At 41.2% G+C, this 17,326-nt stretch overlaps 2 protein-coding genes across 4 annotated transcripts in view; both read left to right on the forward strand.

Moving 5' to 3' along the window:
- Window positions 1-17,326, forward strand: part of LOC135499807 (axoneme-associated protein mst101(2)-like) — a 29,708-nt gene that overhangs the window by 7,691 nt on the left and 4,691 nt on the right. Inside the window, exon 1 of one of the 3 annotated variants that reach the window (XM_064790765.1) lies at window positions 25-243. The exons of 1 other annotated variant lie outside the window; for it this stretch is intronic. The gene's annotated coding sequence lies outside the window, so the exon portion shown is untranslated. Of the gene's footprint in view, window positions 1-24; window positions 244-15,532; window positions 15,645-17,326 lie in introns of those variants that run through there. One more of the 3 variants, XM_064790764.1, reaches the window with a different exon arrangement.
- LOC135499812 (uncharacterized) lies at window positions 158-6,948 on the forward strand. The gene is made up of 2 exons (XM_064790770.1): window positions 158-247; window positions 5,370-6,948. Exon 2 carries the CDS (start codon window positions 5,434-5,436, stop codon window positions 6,628-6,630), a length of 1,197 nt encoding a protein of 398 aa, XP_064646840.1. The 5' UTR covers window positions 158-247; window positions 5,370-5,433; the 3' UTR covers window positions 6,631-6,948.

Below are 17,326 nucleotides of genomic sequence, written 5' to 3' on the forward strand. Positions count from 1 at the left end.
ATTCCCCAGGGTGATTTCCCCAAGAATTTCCTCGTATTCTGATAGATCGACGAGCCCATCCGTAGCACATCGAGCCTATGTCATGGGCTAGTATTCTGATTGCACATTTAAATGAATATGGCGGAGCCGAAGAGTGTCGCAAGAGCATCGCTTTGTACGGGACAATTATAGATGGCATATTAACCGATGATACTACAGACGCTTCCCAAGACCCGTGTAAAGGACCTGAAGTACCTAAATAAGGTAGGTAAGGAGCCTTAGTTTTCAAGGGCTTGTGGTATTCGACTCGATGACTCGACGACGCGATGACTCGATGACGCGATCCGGTTGGAATCTTTTTAAAGAATATCACTGCTTGGACTGTAATTTATACATAGAATCATAAGTGGAGGAAAATAAAAAAGAACCGATCATTACCAACCCCTTTCCAGCTGTTTTCACCGTATCTAATCCGACCATTTTTCGTTTCCTACAAGTTCGCATTTTTGATAAAACCATGCGCCATGTTGCTATACAAGCCACTGGTATCTTACCGTCAATACAGCTAATACACCTAAATATAGCTGGTTCAGATCAACCTCCTACCCAGGTTCTTTACGAGCAGAAATTCCAATGTTAAAATGACACGCGATTTCCTGGAGACAAGGTTGGCTCTGGATATCCGTTCAGCACGGCAATATTAAATGTCCTATACACCTTTCCAGAAATGGGGCGCTGAGTGTCCGAAATAGTGATGTCATGAGGGGAAACTAGGCCTGTGGTGGAGGGACAAAGGAGATAGTCATGGTTGACCAACACACTTGAATGCCTTTAATGACGGACAAGGGGGAAAAAGTTAGTTCCAATGCAAGCCACCAATTTCGGAAAGCATGTATAGGGGCTGATGTATTGGGGGGGGGGGGGGGGGGCAGATGTCAAGGGACAGAAGAGGGACTGAGTGACTGAGTCTAAAAAACTGTACATATGCGAAATTCCGATTCTTGACAGACTACCACATGACATCTGACATTGGCCACTAGAAGCTTGTTTGTCAATTAAATCTCCGGTCATTTTGCATGCTATGAAACTTCCACGAGTCCTTTAAATATCAAAATCAATCGCGGGGACCAATCTTCAGTGGCCATGGCTGGGGGGGGGGGGGGGGGGGCACATCCTTCCACATACCGTAGCTGGGTATGTGAAGGCCGAGCTAAAACCTCTGCTGTTGCAGCGGTAGCCCGGAGACCAGGATCATGGGATTCCGTATTTTAGCAAAATCCATAGCAACGATCGCGTCATCGAGCCATCGCGTCGTCGAGTCATCGAGTCGAATACCACAAGCCGTTTTCAAGGAGGAAAGCGGAAGTGCGTGACGAGGTGTTTTAATCGCATGAAGAGGAATTGCCTCGCCAGGCGGCGCTCAAAGTAGGGCACCAATCTGGGAATTTCGAATTGTGTACAACTCGTCGGAATTCCCCGGCATCACCCGCGTTTTATAGGCCGGGATTCCCCACTTCTTTTGTTTTTTTTGGCAAGTGGCCACCTGACATGTTATCACCTTCAACTATTCAAACTCACCGCGTAGAGTTAATTAAATAATTGCTTATCTTGCAAGCACTTTTGCAAAGATGCGAATTATAAACTCTTATCGCGTGACTGCGCTTGCACCGGCGGAGCGAGGTGCAAATACTGATAGTTGTGTTTGATAGATGCATCCTTGAATGGGAAATGTATCGATTTTAAAGGCACTCGTAAGGTATTGCAACGTGAAACCACATAACTTTCCTAATTTTCTTTTGTACTTGTAATTGTATCGAGATGACCCCTGACATCCCAAAATGGTGTTGCCCGCCATCGGGTTTGCTGTACGCATGTAGCCCAAATGTAGGGAATGAAGGGACTGGAAAAAATGCACTAGGAAAAATGCACCGCTGGTAAAAAAGTAACTGGAAAACAAGGCACTAGGTTAAAAGGCACTAGGAAAAAAGGGCAGTTGAAAAAATGGCACCAGGAAAACTCTTCCTAGGCAATTGAAACGGCTAAGGGCCATTGTGCTCACCGTATAGATATTTGGTGGTTAGGAATGCATCCTGGTTAAGAAACATGCTACATGTATAGTATTTAGGTCAAACCAAAGTCGGTATGATATGTGATGTATCCTTGCTCGGAGTACCTACCATAAAAATATCATCGAAAACAAGTCACTAATAAGTGAGATATTGCACTTTTTACCTTTTTTAGTTTCGTCCTCCTGCTGGCCAAGTTAAGAATCAGATCGGACCGAAATTCGGTGTCAGAGATTACATGACGTAGGGAATCATGCTTACCAACTTTCAAGTTCATAGAAACGTGCCATAGTTACACTCAAACGGACAATTTACGCCATTTGACCAATGTGACCTTGAAAATTAGGTCAAATCAAAAACCCGTACGATATGTGATGTATCCTTGGTAGGAGAACCTACCGTTAAAAATATCATCGAACGAGTTACTTATAAGAGAGATATCACACTTTTTGGGTTTCCACTTCTGGCCCCCTGGAGGCTAAGTCGAGAATCAGATCGGACCGAAAGTCAGAGTCAGAGGTCACCTATGTGTACGAAGTCTCAAGTGCATAGCCCTAGCGGTTAAGAAACGTACCACTGTTTTTTGAAAGAGGATACAGACAACGACGACGACGGACGACGGACACGACGGTGTTGTATTGACTCCCCTACGGTGAGTCAAAAAGGCACTCGGTTCAAAAATTATTTTGGTGAATTCCTGTGTGTTCTTTTCTGTCAATCTTTTTTCTTCACCATATTCATATTTTTTTCTTCATAAAAATAGTCACCATTGTGGCCTAGTTTATGGGCTAAATATATGCTTCGGTATGAGGACAAGTCCCCTGGACATCCCCCGTAGGATATCTGCCCCCTAGGAGATCTTCCCCCGAGGTCATCTCCCCCAAAACACCACAGGGCGAATTTTCAACTGGAGTGCCTTTTTTGCCTAGGTAGAGCTTTCCTAGTGCATTTTTTACTCAGTTCCTTTTTGCCTGTGCTTTTTTTCCTAGTGCCTTGTTTTCCAGTGCCTTTTTTCCTAGTGCCTTTTCTCCAGTGCCTTTATTACCGGATACCATGTTGCCCAATCAAATCGGCTTGAGGTATCAATTTCTATTCTAAAACATCTCAAATTAAATATCGAATGTGGTTTGAAATGCTTCTACATTTTGCACCAACCCAAGAAGTTTGGGTTGTCTCACCCAAACCTCTGTTGTAAAAACGAGGCTATATGGATTATCTATTATGAAAATGAAATATTCTCACTCGGGTGTTTTCGCATTCAACATCAAAGCCACCGCCCATTCCGAAAGACGCACGTTGGACAGAGCTCTCGGGTCACGCGTTGATCCAAGCTAATTCCACACAACTGGAACTTGAACAATTCTTCGATCAGCTGAACATAGCCATTCCAAATGCTCCGTTTTAATTTATTTATTTATTTATTTATTTCGTACGAAGTACAATAGACAGTGAGTTAATAGGGTGCACGTACATGTATATTTGTGCAATTACAGGCGTTATAATAAGAACATAGTTATTATATACAGTTTAATCAAGTCTCATCTGTACACACTACATTTAGCATCTGCTCCATCTCTGTTTTACTTAGAATAGAATAATCCCAGCGGTCGTGCATTCTCAATAGGTCCCTCATTACTGGTCCGTTAGGCTCCGTTTCCTCAAATGTCTCCTTCTTTACTGGTAGGTTGTCTATAGTACACTGGAACAAGTCGCATATTTTCAGCAGATTTCGTGATGCACTCGTTCCGCCCAGAAGAGTCAATTCGACACTTATTGAAACTCTCTTGCTTTCACTGTTCATACAGCTTTTAAAGAATCTCGCAAATCTCTTAAAAACCTGGATATCGGACTGTTCATCTCTACAAATAGACGGCAGCAGTATACAATGGGTTCTGCAGGGTAACCTGAATAACTTTCGAATGCAATTTCTCCAAGCAGTGTTGAATCTGCTGAAGGATCGGTGAGAATAGTCCCATAGAGCGCTACCGTACAATGTCATAACATATGATTGAAACAGCCTGTACTTTACTTCGAAATCACAGAAACCGAATAATGATAACAGACAGTTTGTTCGTTTGTACATTTCCGCGATGACATCGTTAATGACGTTATCCTTAACGTCAACGCCAACCATGTGTCCTAGGTGTTTTGTGTGGTCTTGGGCAATAATTCTGCCGTTCCATATAATGAATATCTCCTCGTTTGGCTTCTTTATACCGTAGAAAAGCAAAATGCTCTTTGTGGGATTAAACGTGACATAATACTCCACTGAGAAAGTATCGCATATCTTCAAGATTTCCATCAACCCGCTTTTCATTGGAGATAGAATGACAATGTCATCGGCGTAGCCAAAGGCCCCCATAAAGCAAACAACTATTAAGATATAGTGTAAAAGACAACATAGATTTGAAAAGCGATATGTTTCGTCGTTTACTTTTCGCCAGTTTGAGAAGTAGTGATGACACTGATTTGAAAGACTCTGGTTCAACCCAATAGTCAGTAAACAATTATGTTGTATGCATTTGTTATCCGATAAATCATACCGCTTGTGCAGAGTATATTTTTTTGTTAGATTTTTGGTCGTTCTATTATTGTTTTGCACCTCAGGTCAGTTTGTAGTTTGTAGGAAACTTGCCGTGACCTAACTCTTTATTCGAAAGACTCTGATAAGATAAAGTAGTTTACTTTCGGCCTGGCGAATAAAATTCGCACCATTCGCAGTGGGAGGCCGGTCCCAGATTCTAAAAAAAGAACATGAATCTCGGTAGGTATCTCGGGTGCGACTTTTGTAATGCTCGGATATTGTAAATAGTTAAAATGGTCATTGAAAGCACATATCGTGCATTGTACATGTAAAACTCCACACATGTTCTTTTTGTGAATTATGGTGGTTGAAAGCCTTTAATTTCCATCGAAGTAGGCATTTATTACGCTTTTTGAAGGATCTATTTGCTATATTACTATTTGGATCAGGTTGAAAGGTACGCTCATGTGTTCAGGAGTTGTTTGGTAGCAAAAATATCGCAATATAAACAACATCGTTATCGCACTTCCGGTCTCCTTCTTCCTGGCACAATGTTCAAAATACCATCATTATTAACAAGTTGTAAAATGTTTTAAAACGCATTTTTTTTCTGTGGCGTCAATCACGCTAAGTACATGTGTGGGATCCACGGCGCGCACTCCAGATACTTTATAATTCTTCATACTTCGCTGGTTTCAATCTTTACAGTCAATCACACTTACAATGATGAATTAATCTCGACGGTTATTTTCGGTAGCTTTCTTGTTATTTGCCTACAGAAGATTCATCTTGATTTCCAGGAAAAAGAGAAGTTACTGTACATGAAGTGGTAGTAAAACTGGTCCGGATAATACGTTTATAAAAATGGCAGATTTTTCGAAGACGACCGAGGATGAAGCCAGTCCTTCGAACGAACCTGAGGAATCAGTCAAGGCGTCGAACGAGACGGAACTTGCCAGTCTGCAACAGACTCAGGGGAAGAGAGACTACGAGAATGAGATCACCGTCCTGAAATTAAAGCACGATAAAAAACTTGCGAGACTTAGCCAAGATCATAAACGCAAATTCGAAAAACTTGATTCAGAATATATGTCTAAGACCGAAAAACTCGAAAAAGAGCTTGAGAAAGAGAGGAGTGAATACCGACAATTTAGCAACAAGACTTTCGGGGATTTGATGAAATTCGATAAAGATTGGAGCGATAAAGAAAAGAAGCAATCAGAAAGCAATGATACAAACGTGGATGAAATTAAGAAGTTACGTTTTAAGATAGAAGAGAGAAAGGCATCGTCGTTCGAGAGAATCGAAAATTCGGAGAAACGTTTGGAAGCTAAGTTAACTGATGCTCTCGATGGTGACTGCAGACAAATAAATGAATTAACTTCAGCTAAGGACAAACTTAAGAAAGAACTGCAAGATGCACGATATGAAATTCAAATTCTTCAAAGCAAGTTAGAAGAAGCGAAAAACCATATTGAGGAGAAAAAGATCGAAATGAAGGGAAAGAACGATGACTATGTGAAATTACTCGTGGATCGTCACGAGGAGGTTGTGAGCAACCTTAAGATAGAAATGGTACACCTCAAGTCCGCTTATCAGGACGAATGTTCAGCTTTAAAAACAGCCTACGAGACCGAAAAGCAACAATACATCGCTGAATACGACAAATTCAAGAGTGATTTCAAAGAGTCAAGGCAGAGACAGCAGGATGACAGCCTGAAGGAATCGAATGAAGAAATTGGGAAACTGAAGGAGGAAATACGAATTATGGAGCAACGGCACCAGCAGGAGTTGAGTGGGCTGGAGGGGCAAAGGGTTTCAGATGGTAAGAAAATAGTAGAATTGGAAGAAGGCCAACACCAACTGCAATGTAAGCTTGATGATAAAATTCAGGAGAATTCTACTTCCATCACTAAATTGATAGAGAAACACGTAAAATCAGAGAACGAACTCAGAAAAGAGAAAAGGGAACTTGAAAATAAAATCAATGTTTTGGAGAGGGAACTTGACAAAATGAGAAGCTTACAAGGTTACAGTGAATTAGATGACCAAGTTGAATGAGTTGAATCGCATTCTTTGGTGTATTAGAATCCATAGAAACTGAGCTCTCCTATGCCCTCTCAGTGACGAGTGTGTTTTAGACACCATGGCCGAGTTCCGGCGCGAGTAGACTCTTTCACCAGTCTCCTCCATTCACTCATTACAGAGACTGGTTCATGTACTTGACGGCAGTTCACTCGTCATGAACTCGATTTGCGGGCGTAGGCTTCCAGTGCATTCACTGTATGCACTGAAACTGTATGGCTCGCCTCGGGTAAATCAACAAGGCTTCCTCGACCCTCCGCTGCGTGGAGGATAGGGTCGAGGTTACATAGACTAGGCGCGGAGGAGTCGGACCTTATGGCAAGCCGTTCGTCCAATAATTAAGAAAACCTAGTTTTTTTGAAAAAAACATGGTTTTCTTCTTAAAAAACATAGTTTTCTTCAAGAAAACCTAGTTTTTTTCAATGAAACTAAGTTTTTAACAAGAAAACATGGTTTTCTTTAAGAAAACTATGTTTTATTGAAGAAAACCAGGTTTTCTTCCATGAAACTAGGTTTTTTAAAAAATAACTTATTCTTTTTGCATAAAGTGTAGGTTCCATGATTTCTCTTCAAAACCAAGTTTCGAAAAAAGAAAAAAAACTATGTTTTTATCCAGCCATTTGACTAATAATTAAAACAACCATGTTTTTATCATAAAAACCTGGTTTTCTTCCAAAAGAACCTAGTTTCGTTGAAGAAAACAAAGAAAACCATGTTTTTTAACAAGAAAACGTAGTTTCGAAAGAAGAAAACCTGGTTTCGAAACAACCCAGTCTTTTTACCCCGTCCCCTCAGCACGCGCGTGACCTTTGGGGCGAGATTGGCGATCCACCGTAGTTTACCCGGGTTGTGCGGCCTTTGGTACGTAAATGCGTAGCCCGGGTTGCTAACCCGGGTAAGCAAAATCCAACCTCTCCCCTGCCATGCTCAGGCCAAACAGGGACGAAGTAAAAAGACTAGGTTATGAAAAATAACCTGGTCTTTTTCATTAAAACTTGGTTTTGAAAAAGAATTGCATATAACGTAGTTTTCTTCAAGAAAACCATGTTTTCTTCCATGAAACTAGGTTTTCTTCGAAGAAGCATAGGTTGATTTAAAAAGCCAAGTTATCTTGTTAAAAAACCAGGTTTTCTTCCATGAAACTAGGTTTTCTTCGAAGAAGCATAGGTTGATTTAAAAAACCAAGTTATCTTGTTAAAAAACCAGGTTTTTAAAAAGAAAACTAGGTTTTTTAAATCAACCTATGCTTCTTCGAAGAAAACCTAGTTGAAGAAAACTATGTTTTTAAGAAGAAAACCAGGTTTTCTTCAATAAAACTAGGTTTTCTTAATTATTGGACGAACGGCTTGCCATAGGACCTGACTCACGGATTAGTACGAAAGCCCAGTAGGTTCATTCACACTAAAGATTCAACACATAAAACTCGACCTGGCAAGTTTGTATGTTTGATGTTTTCTTACTCGAAAATAACTTATTCATTATCTGAATTAACGGTTCAATATTGAAGAAGAAGGTTGAGTACTCGACTCTTGACCTTTCAGGTTATTATAGGACATTTTAAGGACAGGTCAAGAGTCTAGGGGCCTGTTATAACCAATAAGGTCGAAAAACCAACGCATGATATCGATTTTTTTTAATCAGAAGTATCCAAACCTTTAATGCGCCTGTCCAATAACAATGTCGTCGAAATCAACGAAAAGTATCAAAACTTTGCCAATGCATAATGATAGTTTGTAAGTACTGAAACGAGGGCAAAATAAGCGTTTCAATCCTGAAATGGTAAGTTCACCTGTAGTATTAATTGCAGGATTCGTTTATGTTTATGGCATGTTATGAGTAATGTCATTCACAATAGTCCCATTCAATTTAGTTCATTTCAAACTATGGATTGTTTATGTACTTGTTTATTTTGGCTTCTTTATAACTTGACGCGAGCGAAATTAAATGGCATTATATGAATTATTGCAATTTTCATTTGATACGAAAGCTAAAAACCGGATCTTCAATTTCATGTTTGGACTATGTTTATTTGTTTCGTTTAGTTCGGCTCTTTTCATTTAGGTCGTTTAAACCTTTACCTACTACCATGTACAATCAGTGTGAATTCGTACAGTGTCAGCAAGTCACTGTCCACTATGGTTACCACACAGCTAGCAGACGACAATAACAAATTTGAAAACCCAAGCAGATTCAACAACAAATAACTCGTGTTCTATGAAACACGACGTTGATTTTCTGGTAGATATTTCTTGATGATAACTTGAACACATCAGTTAATAGGTTAATGTATATTGGTGTAGCTCTCCTGTACAAATAGAGAAAGCAGTGTTTTGTAGCCCTGTGCCTACTGTGAATATTATTGCATGTGCTGTATTGTGTATCATGTACACCAGAATAGGAAAGCACTTGGCTCAAAGTGTAAAGTGTAAAATGCAATGTAAGACGCCACACTGTCCGTTATGGTGTCATGACTGTCCGCTATGGTTGCACCTCAGTCATGACAGTCACACTTCATCTAAGCACAATTTGAAATACACCACCGGTGCTATATGAACTGAAGTATCCCCTACAGTACCCCATTCCCACATTTCGCTGTTTTGAACTTCGCCATGAATATCAATACGCCATTAACATCCGAAGAAATTAGGACAACCATGAACAAGCTAAATAGAAAATGAAAAAAAAGTTGCTATCCGTTCAAACAAACCGATGTACTGTGTCAGATGGGCAATTCAAAAACTGGTGAGACCATTCATGTAATGATTGCATGAATTCCGTTCAGGACTATTTCCTCAAGACTATTTAGTACTATGCGTGTTGTATATACTAGTATATCGCTATGTGAAAAGCTATTGCAAGCAAGAAAAAAGGTCGTTTATTGGGGATCTTGAAATAAATGTGAAACAAAGGCAGTATCTTCTGTCCGAATCCCCACACTTACAGTGTCATGCTCGACCTCGGGTCGAGTTAAAATTCCTACCCCTTTTAGTGCCGCGTTCGACCCTGGGTCGAGACAGGGTAATGCCTCAGAAAATAAATTATCCACGGCGAAATTGGAGTCCGTTCTGTTTAGTTTATCTACCAGTGTAAAAACCGATCTTCTGTGTGACCGATCTTCTGATTCCAGGAAACCAGATTGTTTCTACATGAAATTACCCGCAATTTGCAACTGAAAGTCGAGCACGTTCTCAGAAGAGGTCAGGCAAGCGGTATGGGGGTTTTACCTCCCCAAATACCCAAAGCTGAGCAAGATAACATAAATAGGGATGTCCTCAGTGATTACCAGGATAGTGAAAGTGACAACGATGATGCTGACCCAATATATCACTGTTCAATGATTTTTGAAAAATATTTTTTAGAAATCGTCAAAAACCGCACGTTTTCACACATTTTTATTGATATTACCCCAAAACCGGTGAACATATACACATGTAACTGGTACCATCTTATACCCCAAATAATACCCCAGAAACGTTTTCTTCACTGTAACATGATGGAATCAAACGCTACAGCTACAAGGCCTCAAAATGAGGTCCTCTAAAACTGGAAATTTCCTAAAACATGCCTGTCACGAAGAGGGTAGAAAACCTAATGCGAGCCTGACACTATAAGGGACATAGTCATATGCAAAGCTCATAATGCAATACCGCAATGACCGGCTTCTTCAAGCTCTAACGAGGATCGTTAGTACTAAGGCCAGGTATAAATCTTTAAAAACGTAAATGTCAGCACGAGTAGTGCAGGTGAGGTCTCGTTTATACGGTGGCTGGGAAAGGACATCACATTTTTTTTTTTGGCATAATTTTTTTTTTTCAGCGTGAAAATTTTTTTTCAAGAAAAAACTCGATCGATGGACTTATTATCTCGGGCGATCGAGATATTATCTCAGGCGATCGAGATATTATCTCGGGCGATCGAGTTATTTATCTCGGGCGATCGAGATATTATCTCGGGCGATCGAGTTATTTATCTCGAGCGATCCAGTTATTTATCTCGAGCGATCGAGTTACGAAATCGAGGCCATTCAACACTCAAACCGAGACTGCAATTTTAACCACTCAATTTACGTACATTTCACATTTGGGGAAGCAAAATACTTCAGAGCAATGGTACGTATTTGTGTTAGTGTGCCCAGATACCTTTAGAATCTGAGGAATTTCTAAAGGAAAAAAACATACAATTACCACAACAACATTTGGAATACCTCACCATTTCATGGCACTGTCCAGCTCAAGCGGATACGATAAATGCAACTCAGCTGAGCGCCAGGCCTATGAGCCTCTTGTTGGATCCAGTTTTGCCCCTCACGGAGTTTTGATTTTCCATCGACGACCTCCACTAGTTTCTTTTTTATTTCTCTATCTTAAGATGTGAAGTGACCGTCTCGAAATTATGGGACAGAGTTCAAATAACGTTTTAAACCCTCTGCAGTAACACAAGTCACGTACTGTTTTTCAGCAACCTCGACCGCAGGTTGGAAAGTGTGCGAATTTCAAACTTTAGTGGTCTAAAGTTTACCAAGAACGATCTTGGGTAACATTTAGTCTTACCCAGGTTGGTCCTGGGTAAACTTTACGCTTACCTAGGACGACATCTACCGATTCGGCGATAGTAGTACCATCAATAATGGCAGGGAAAAGCCATCCTTAGCCGTAATTGTGTAGGGCTTGTTGCTGATAATGCTGGATGGATACTACTACAAAACAATCAGGGAAAAAAGTTGTGTGATAGAAATTATTTTTTTATTATGCACAATAACTGTACGAACAACATGAGAACAGAATAGCTTACGCGTATCTATTTAATAAAACAGTAATGTTCTGATTACATTTTATCTGTTGTTAAATATTATTAAAACCAGCACTTCCTGACATAATCCGCCATGTTTTAGTGGGACAACACAATGGGCTCCAAAAACGATTGAATGACTAACATGACTAGCATGTATAGCCGGCTCCACTAAGTAAATGTCCATGATATGTCACCTCGCTTTTGGACCGCTGTGCCGGGCCGAAAACTATTTGGCATACCAGTATTACAAAATTTGGTTTCTCTTAATCGAATCTTTGGACCAGCGAGGATTTTAGATTGAAGAAAAACAGTTGCCGGGTTACCCATTAAAATATTTACAATAGTGGTTGTAATGTGCAATGCGCTGGTTTTATGCATGCCGTTCAGCTTTAAGGACCAAGCAAGTTCCCGTCCCACAACATGTACCCTTAACGACGGAGTAGCCATACAGATCATGTCGGACTCAAAAATCGTGTAGAGCACAGAGGGCTTTGGGCTGCGCCGTCTGCGAGAAATACATCTGCAAAGCGCGAAGAACCTAGCACGCGTTAATCAAAAAGTGTATAAATGACAGCTTTGAGTGTTATGTACAGGTTTCTAGCCTCATCTGAATCATTTGGCATCGCAAGACCACGTTCGTTCATAAGTAAGCAGCAAAGATCATACATGTCCTTGTAACATGTAAATTGAGACTTGAAGGAACACTCTCCCCGGCAAAGCTCGATATTCATTTCATCAACATCGCAAAGGCCGTCTTCAGCATCAAACAGCTCTGGCACGAAGTACATCATAAAAGGTCGTCCGTGTTGGAGATTGGTATTGTTGTACTTTCTGATTCTGTGTGCGTTCCAAAGCATGCAGACTTCGTCCAACTCCTCCTGAAAATACAGAAAGCTATGATTGCTAAAACAGAGACCGCCTACTTGAGAAATGTAAAAATAACACGTAAATTACTTTGTCAATATAATATATGTAGATTACTTTGTCTAGTAGTGCGGCCGGATGCCTTTGCCGTATAACCAAAAACACGCCCCGTAAGCGACCCTAGGGCCAAACATAGTGTGAAAATGCAATCTCAAATTCATTCAGTTTGCATGTATGGCCAGTCCTTTTCATTCAATTTATGGTCATTGCCAATTTTTCAGTAACCAACAAAACCTTGCCAAAGTGGGATGGACATTCTGATCCGTCCGATTTTACAGTAATGTTATATATATATAATGTCGTTACCTGTATCAGATTCATGAAGCAAAATCGTACCAACTCCTGGTCTTTCTTGTCGCCACTGAAATGGCCTTGTCCTTCCAATACCTCAAATAAGGCAATCCAATATTCAGCATTTTGCTTTCGCAGTATACCCCAAAATGACTCTATACGCTGATTTGCAGTACTTTTTCCGTACTGAAAATAGCGTTCATCGTTCCCGTTGTTGTTCTCTCGAAGAAACGTTTGCATGTGTTCTATATGTCCATTTTCCGTTCCACGGTCGGCTCGAATGATTTTCGGGCAACCCTTGTGATCTTCAAGTGTCTTGATGAAGTAACCGCCTATGACGGCGGGATCACTGTTCGTCTTGTATGCTTCAAGCCACAAAATGTGCCTTGAAAACCCGTCAACACAGCCATGTATACAGATACCAAATGGCTTTAGTTTATCATAGCCATCAAGGTGCCACACATAATTGGGCCCCTTTACACGATATCTTCTTCTCACAAGTCTCCTACGCCTTCTCAGTTCAACACCCTCTGGGTCAAGATGCTTCAGAATTATTTTGACAGCTTCTTTGCTGACCACTAATCGATTGGTAGTGCATTTCAAGTGCATAAATCTGTAGCCAAGAAGCTGTCCCGATTTAGCTAGCTCTTCGCTCTCGAAGTCGACAACATCATTTAAATCGGAAGATGTCTTCCGCCTGTACAAACGTAGCCGTGAAAGAACTCAACGTAATTGCCGTTCGCTTACATTATAATCGAATCTCTGAGCGAGAACAGAGCACATTTCAGCTTGACAAAGCCCGAGTTGGAACAGACTTTTCACGGTGTCATCCATGTTGAATGGTAAACGGCCTCGATTTCGTAACTCGATCGCCCGAGATAAATAACTCGATCGCCCGAGATAATATCTCGATCGCCTGAGATAATATCTCGATCGCCCGAGATAAATAACTCGATCGCCCGAGATAATATCTCGATCGCCTGAGACAATATCTCGATCGCCCGAGATAATAAGTCCATCGATCGAGTTTTTTCTTGAAAAAAAATTTTCACGCTGAAAAAAAAAATTATGCAAAAAAAAAAAAGTGATGTCCTTTCCCAGCCACCGTACGTTTAAAACAAGGTAGTGGCAAATAGTTTTTTTCCTGGCTGCTAGGTGGACTGTCGGAATGAGCTTTCGGGTTATATTGATGGTCCCCACGTACACAGTTTTGGAACTTGGTCTTGCATGACCTTTTGACCGAAGAAACTCGTAATTATAAGATATCAGATACCTCTATCATCTTATTACCTAAACAATTCCAATCCCACCCTCTATAGGCAGTCTTGAAGCCCGTTAAAGGTACTCGGAGCCTTGTATGTCAAGATGTCTATCAGCAACTCTGAAAAGCTTAACCTGGTCCACTCGGCTCCTTCCTACAGCCTCATAAACTGCTAATAAAATTAGCTGAAAGCGATTTGCCGCCAGGTAAGGACACCACGTCGGGAAATAAGACTGAACATCCCCCCTAAACTGGCTGATCCAGACATTTTGAAGGGGGGGGGGGGCGCAGCTGAACCCTAATGAGAGTCCCGATGGTGTGATCTGAGAATAGAGGTTAGGGGTCCTTCAAATTTGAAAGTAGTCTTGTGCTTCGGGAGAGTCGCCCTAATAAATGTTGCTAACGAAAAGCCTTATGCGTCACCCCCCCCCCCCCCCCCCCCCCACACCACCATCCGCCACTGCCCTCACACATTGCTCCCTACGGTGATTTTGTATTTTGAACAATCGGACCAAAGGACATTATTAACATCATCCTTTTTGGGGTTGGGCATCGGGTCGGTTCAAAACCTGGCACTGGTCCCAATGTGATTTCTGGTCTGCAGTACTACCAAGTTGGAATATGAATCATAGGGATCGTAATCCATGCCTGATCACAGTAGGCCTAGTTCTGACACAAATATTGGCCCAAATATTTACTGGTTGTCCTCTTCCAGTTGAAACAACATGATCTCCAGATCCATGCACACTTCTTTGTAAAATGTCAGGCTATATGCACATGGCATAAGGGATTATCTGCAGCCGGCAGCCACTTCTGCACAGGGGGGGGGGGGGGGGGGGGGGGGCTTGAGAAAGGAATTTGGGTTAAGTTTTAAAAATCAATGCCTTTTACGGACACAATAACCTGCAATCCTCATCAGTTTTCACCAATTCCATTTTATGGGACGTAAAACATATTTTGTTGTATTTTCGGGCAAAAACGCTGCCAGTTCCAGTGCCAGTGCCAGTGCCAGAAGTGCCAGGTCATGAACCGACCCTTGGGCTTCACGTATCGCCACTTTCATGTCCTTGTTTATACCCTTCGTCCGACAATATGATATTGGTATACACAGTTACTTATTGTACAGCTATTACGAGGCTGGCCGATTTCCCGGTAGAGACTAAGCACCGTAATACCTCGATGATACCGTGATACGTCAACCCACTGACTCATCTCGCCAATTACATGTCCCCATTGAGAAACAGGAAAATGAAAGACGGCTTTTTATTGTTCGGGATTTTTGTGTTGTGATTTTCAGTTGGTGAATAGTCTCGTAACTTCCGAGAAAAAAACAAACAAAATTAGAATCAAAAATCCAGCATGGACTTTCCCAGCGTAAAATTTGTTAACGACACTTGACATTTATCATGGAGCTTGATTAAACGATACAAATACAGTGGAACCTCTCTATTAAGGACACCAATGGGACTGACTAGTGCTGTCCTTAATATAGAGGTGTCCAGATTAGAGAGGTCAAATCGAATGGAAACAACCAACTTGGGACCAAAGCTAGTGTCCTTGATAGAGAGGTTGTCCTTAATAGGGAGGTGTCCGCTAAGGGAGGTTCTACTGTATATCAAGAAGAAGAATTGACCAAGAGCTTGAGGGGCGTTCGTGGAGCATTGCACTTTTTATAGTAGGCTATCATTGAAGTGATTTATTCGAAGTATACATCTCAAACTAGGTAAGTACCAAGAGTATAGGAGTAAATGTAAATTTAGTACCACTGGAGAACTAGTCCTTCCTTATTGTTCAATTTAAGGTCCCGTTTTAAGTAATACAGGCCTTACTACTGTATAGGTTTGGTAATGCGGATGAGACAGGGATCCAGTTGTACTATCAAAATATAAGACAAGGCATTTCTAATTATATATAAACAATAGGGTAGGACCAATTCTCCAAGGAGAGTAGATCTACTGACGCCTGACGGTATAAGAGGAGCGTGTTTCCGGGGGATATCTCAAAGCGTACGTACATAGGTTCACGTGCCGGTTGTCACACAATTCCCGTATATATACACTGTAGAATGTATGGCTTACTGATGCGAATGCGTACAGAGAGGGTTACTGCCAGAGCGTACAATGTGAGTGAAGGGATGTAATGTATCTGCCCTGGGGAACTCTTTAGAGAGTCAGTAATTTTCTGTAACAATGTCGGCTGTCCGAGAAAAGCTTTATTTACACTTCGTTTGTTCGGGAAAGGCCACAAGTTAGAAGTCACCTACAACAAGGAAGTTTTAAACATAATCATTTAATAGTACCTCCATGCCTATACAGTCACTGTCATTACTGTAAAATGACTCGAAATTATGAAATAAATAACGAGACAAAGGACGACTTCCCTGCTTATACATGTAAATGAATACATGTTTGTTGTCTGGTCGTTGGCCTTGTTTTCTGCAACGTTGCCGGGTTTTTTTTTAATACAGTGGGAATCCACATGCGTGATAGATGACTGTGTGCTGGGTAACCCAAATGTTCGGAAATTCAGTTGTCGGCGGGAACGATCTAAAAATACACTTACCCAGTAAGAGCAATGTCAGGAAATGTTATTTCCCAGCATTTCAATGCCGAAAGTGCTTCCTCCAATGATACCATAAGCAGAGTAATGGCATCTGGTGATATCATGATATCGACAATGGTTACTGGATGTAGGCCTACAACTGTTTTACCATGAGAGTGACGGATACTCAGTCTGGCTTTAGCCTACTAGATTTAAGGCTGAATATTTAGACGCTAGGAACTGCAACAACTCTTGTTAGTAAACAGATCTTCGGAAGTTTAATACCGTGATATTTCATCATCTCAATACACTAGTATCTCGGACATAGCTCCCGTCACTGGTGTACTGTGAGTCCCTGTAGCAATACTGCGTACACACTTTCAACGAGCTGAACTCTCCCAGATTACCAAACGTAACCCTCAGGCTCCTGTGAGCGACTGACAAAGAACAGCCAGGGACCCCCTTGAATACAAAGTAACGGTAGAAACAAGTTGTCACAAGCAACAATTAGCACATTCCAACCGCATTCCAAAACAACATGTTTACGCGATTGACGTCATCAACATTCCACAAATTCTTAATGTAGAGGTGTCCCCGACGCGGTTGCTGGCACGCTGCGTCACAACAACAATTGCTTTTACATCAAAGTTACTAAATGAGTTACTATGAGCCTAGTTACAAGGCAAAAGGCAACTTTGGCCGCAACAATGACCACGTACAGCCATCTATCTTCAGCCAGCCACAACATTGCCGATGGTTATAGTAACTGTAACCAATCACCAAAGTAATAAGATTCGTGCTGTTTTCCTAGAGGTCATGTCAGGGCGTCCTACCCTACCTCGACAGCTTATCATCCTACCTTAG

Source organism: Lineus longissimus, chromosome 15 (assembly GCF_910592395.1).
Source record: "Lineus longissimus chromosome 15, tnLinLong1.2, whole genome shotgun sequence".
NCBI classification, from domain to species: Eukaryota; Metazoa; Nemertea; class Pilidiophora; order Heteronemertea; family Lineidae; genus Lineus; species Lineus longissimus.

Bases quoted from the DNA above. Each gene is read 5' to 3' on its own strand.
- LOC135499812 (XM_064790770.1), top strand. From the start codon at position 5,434: ATGGCAGATTTTTCGAAGACGACCGAGGATGAAGCCAGTCCTTCGAAC.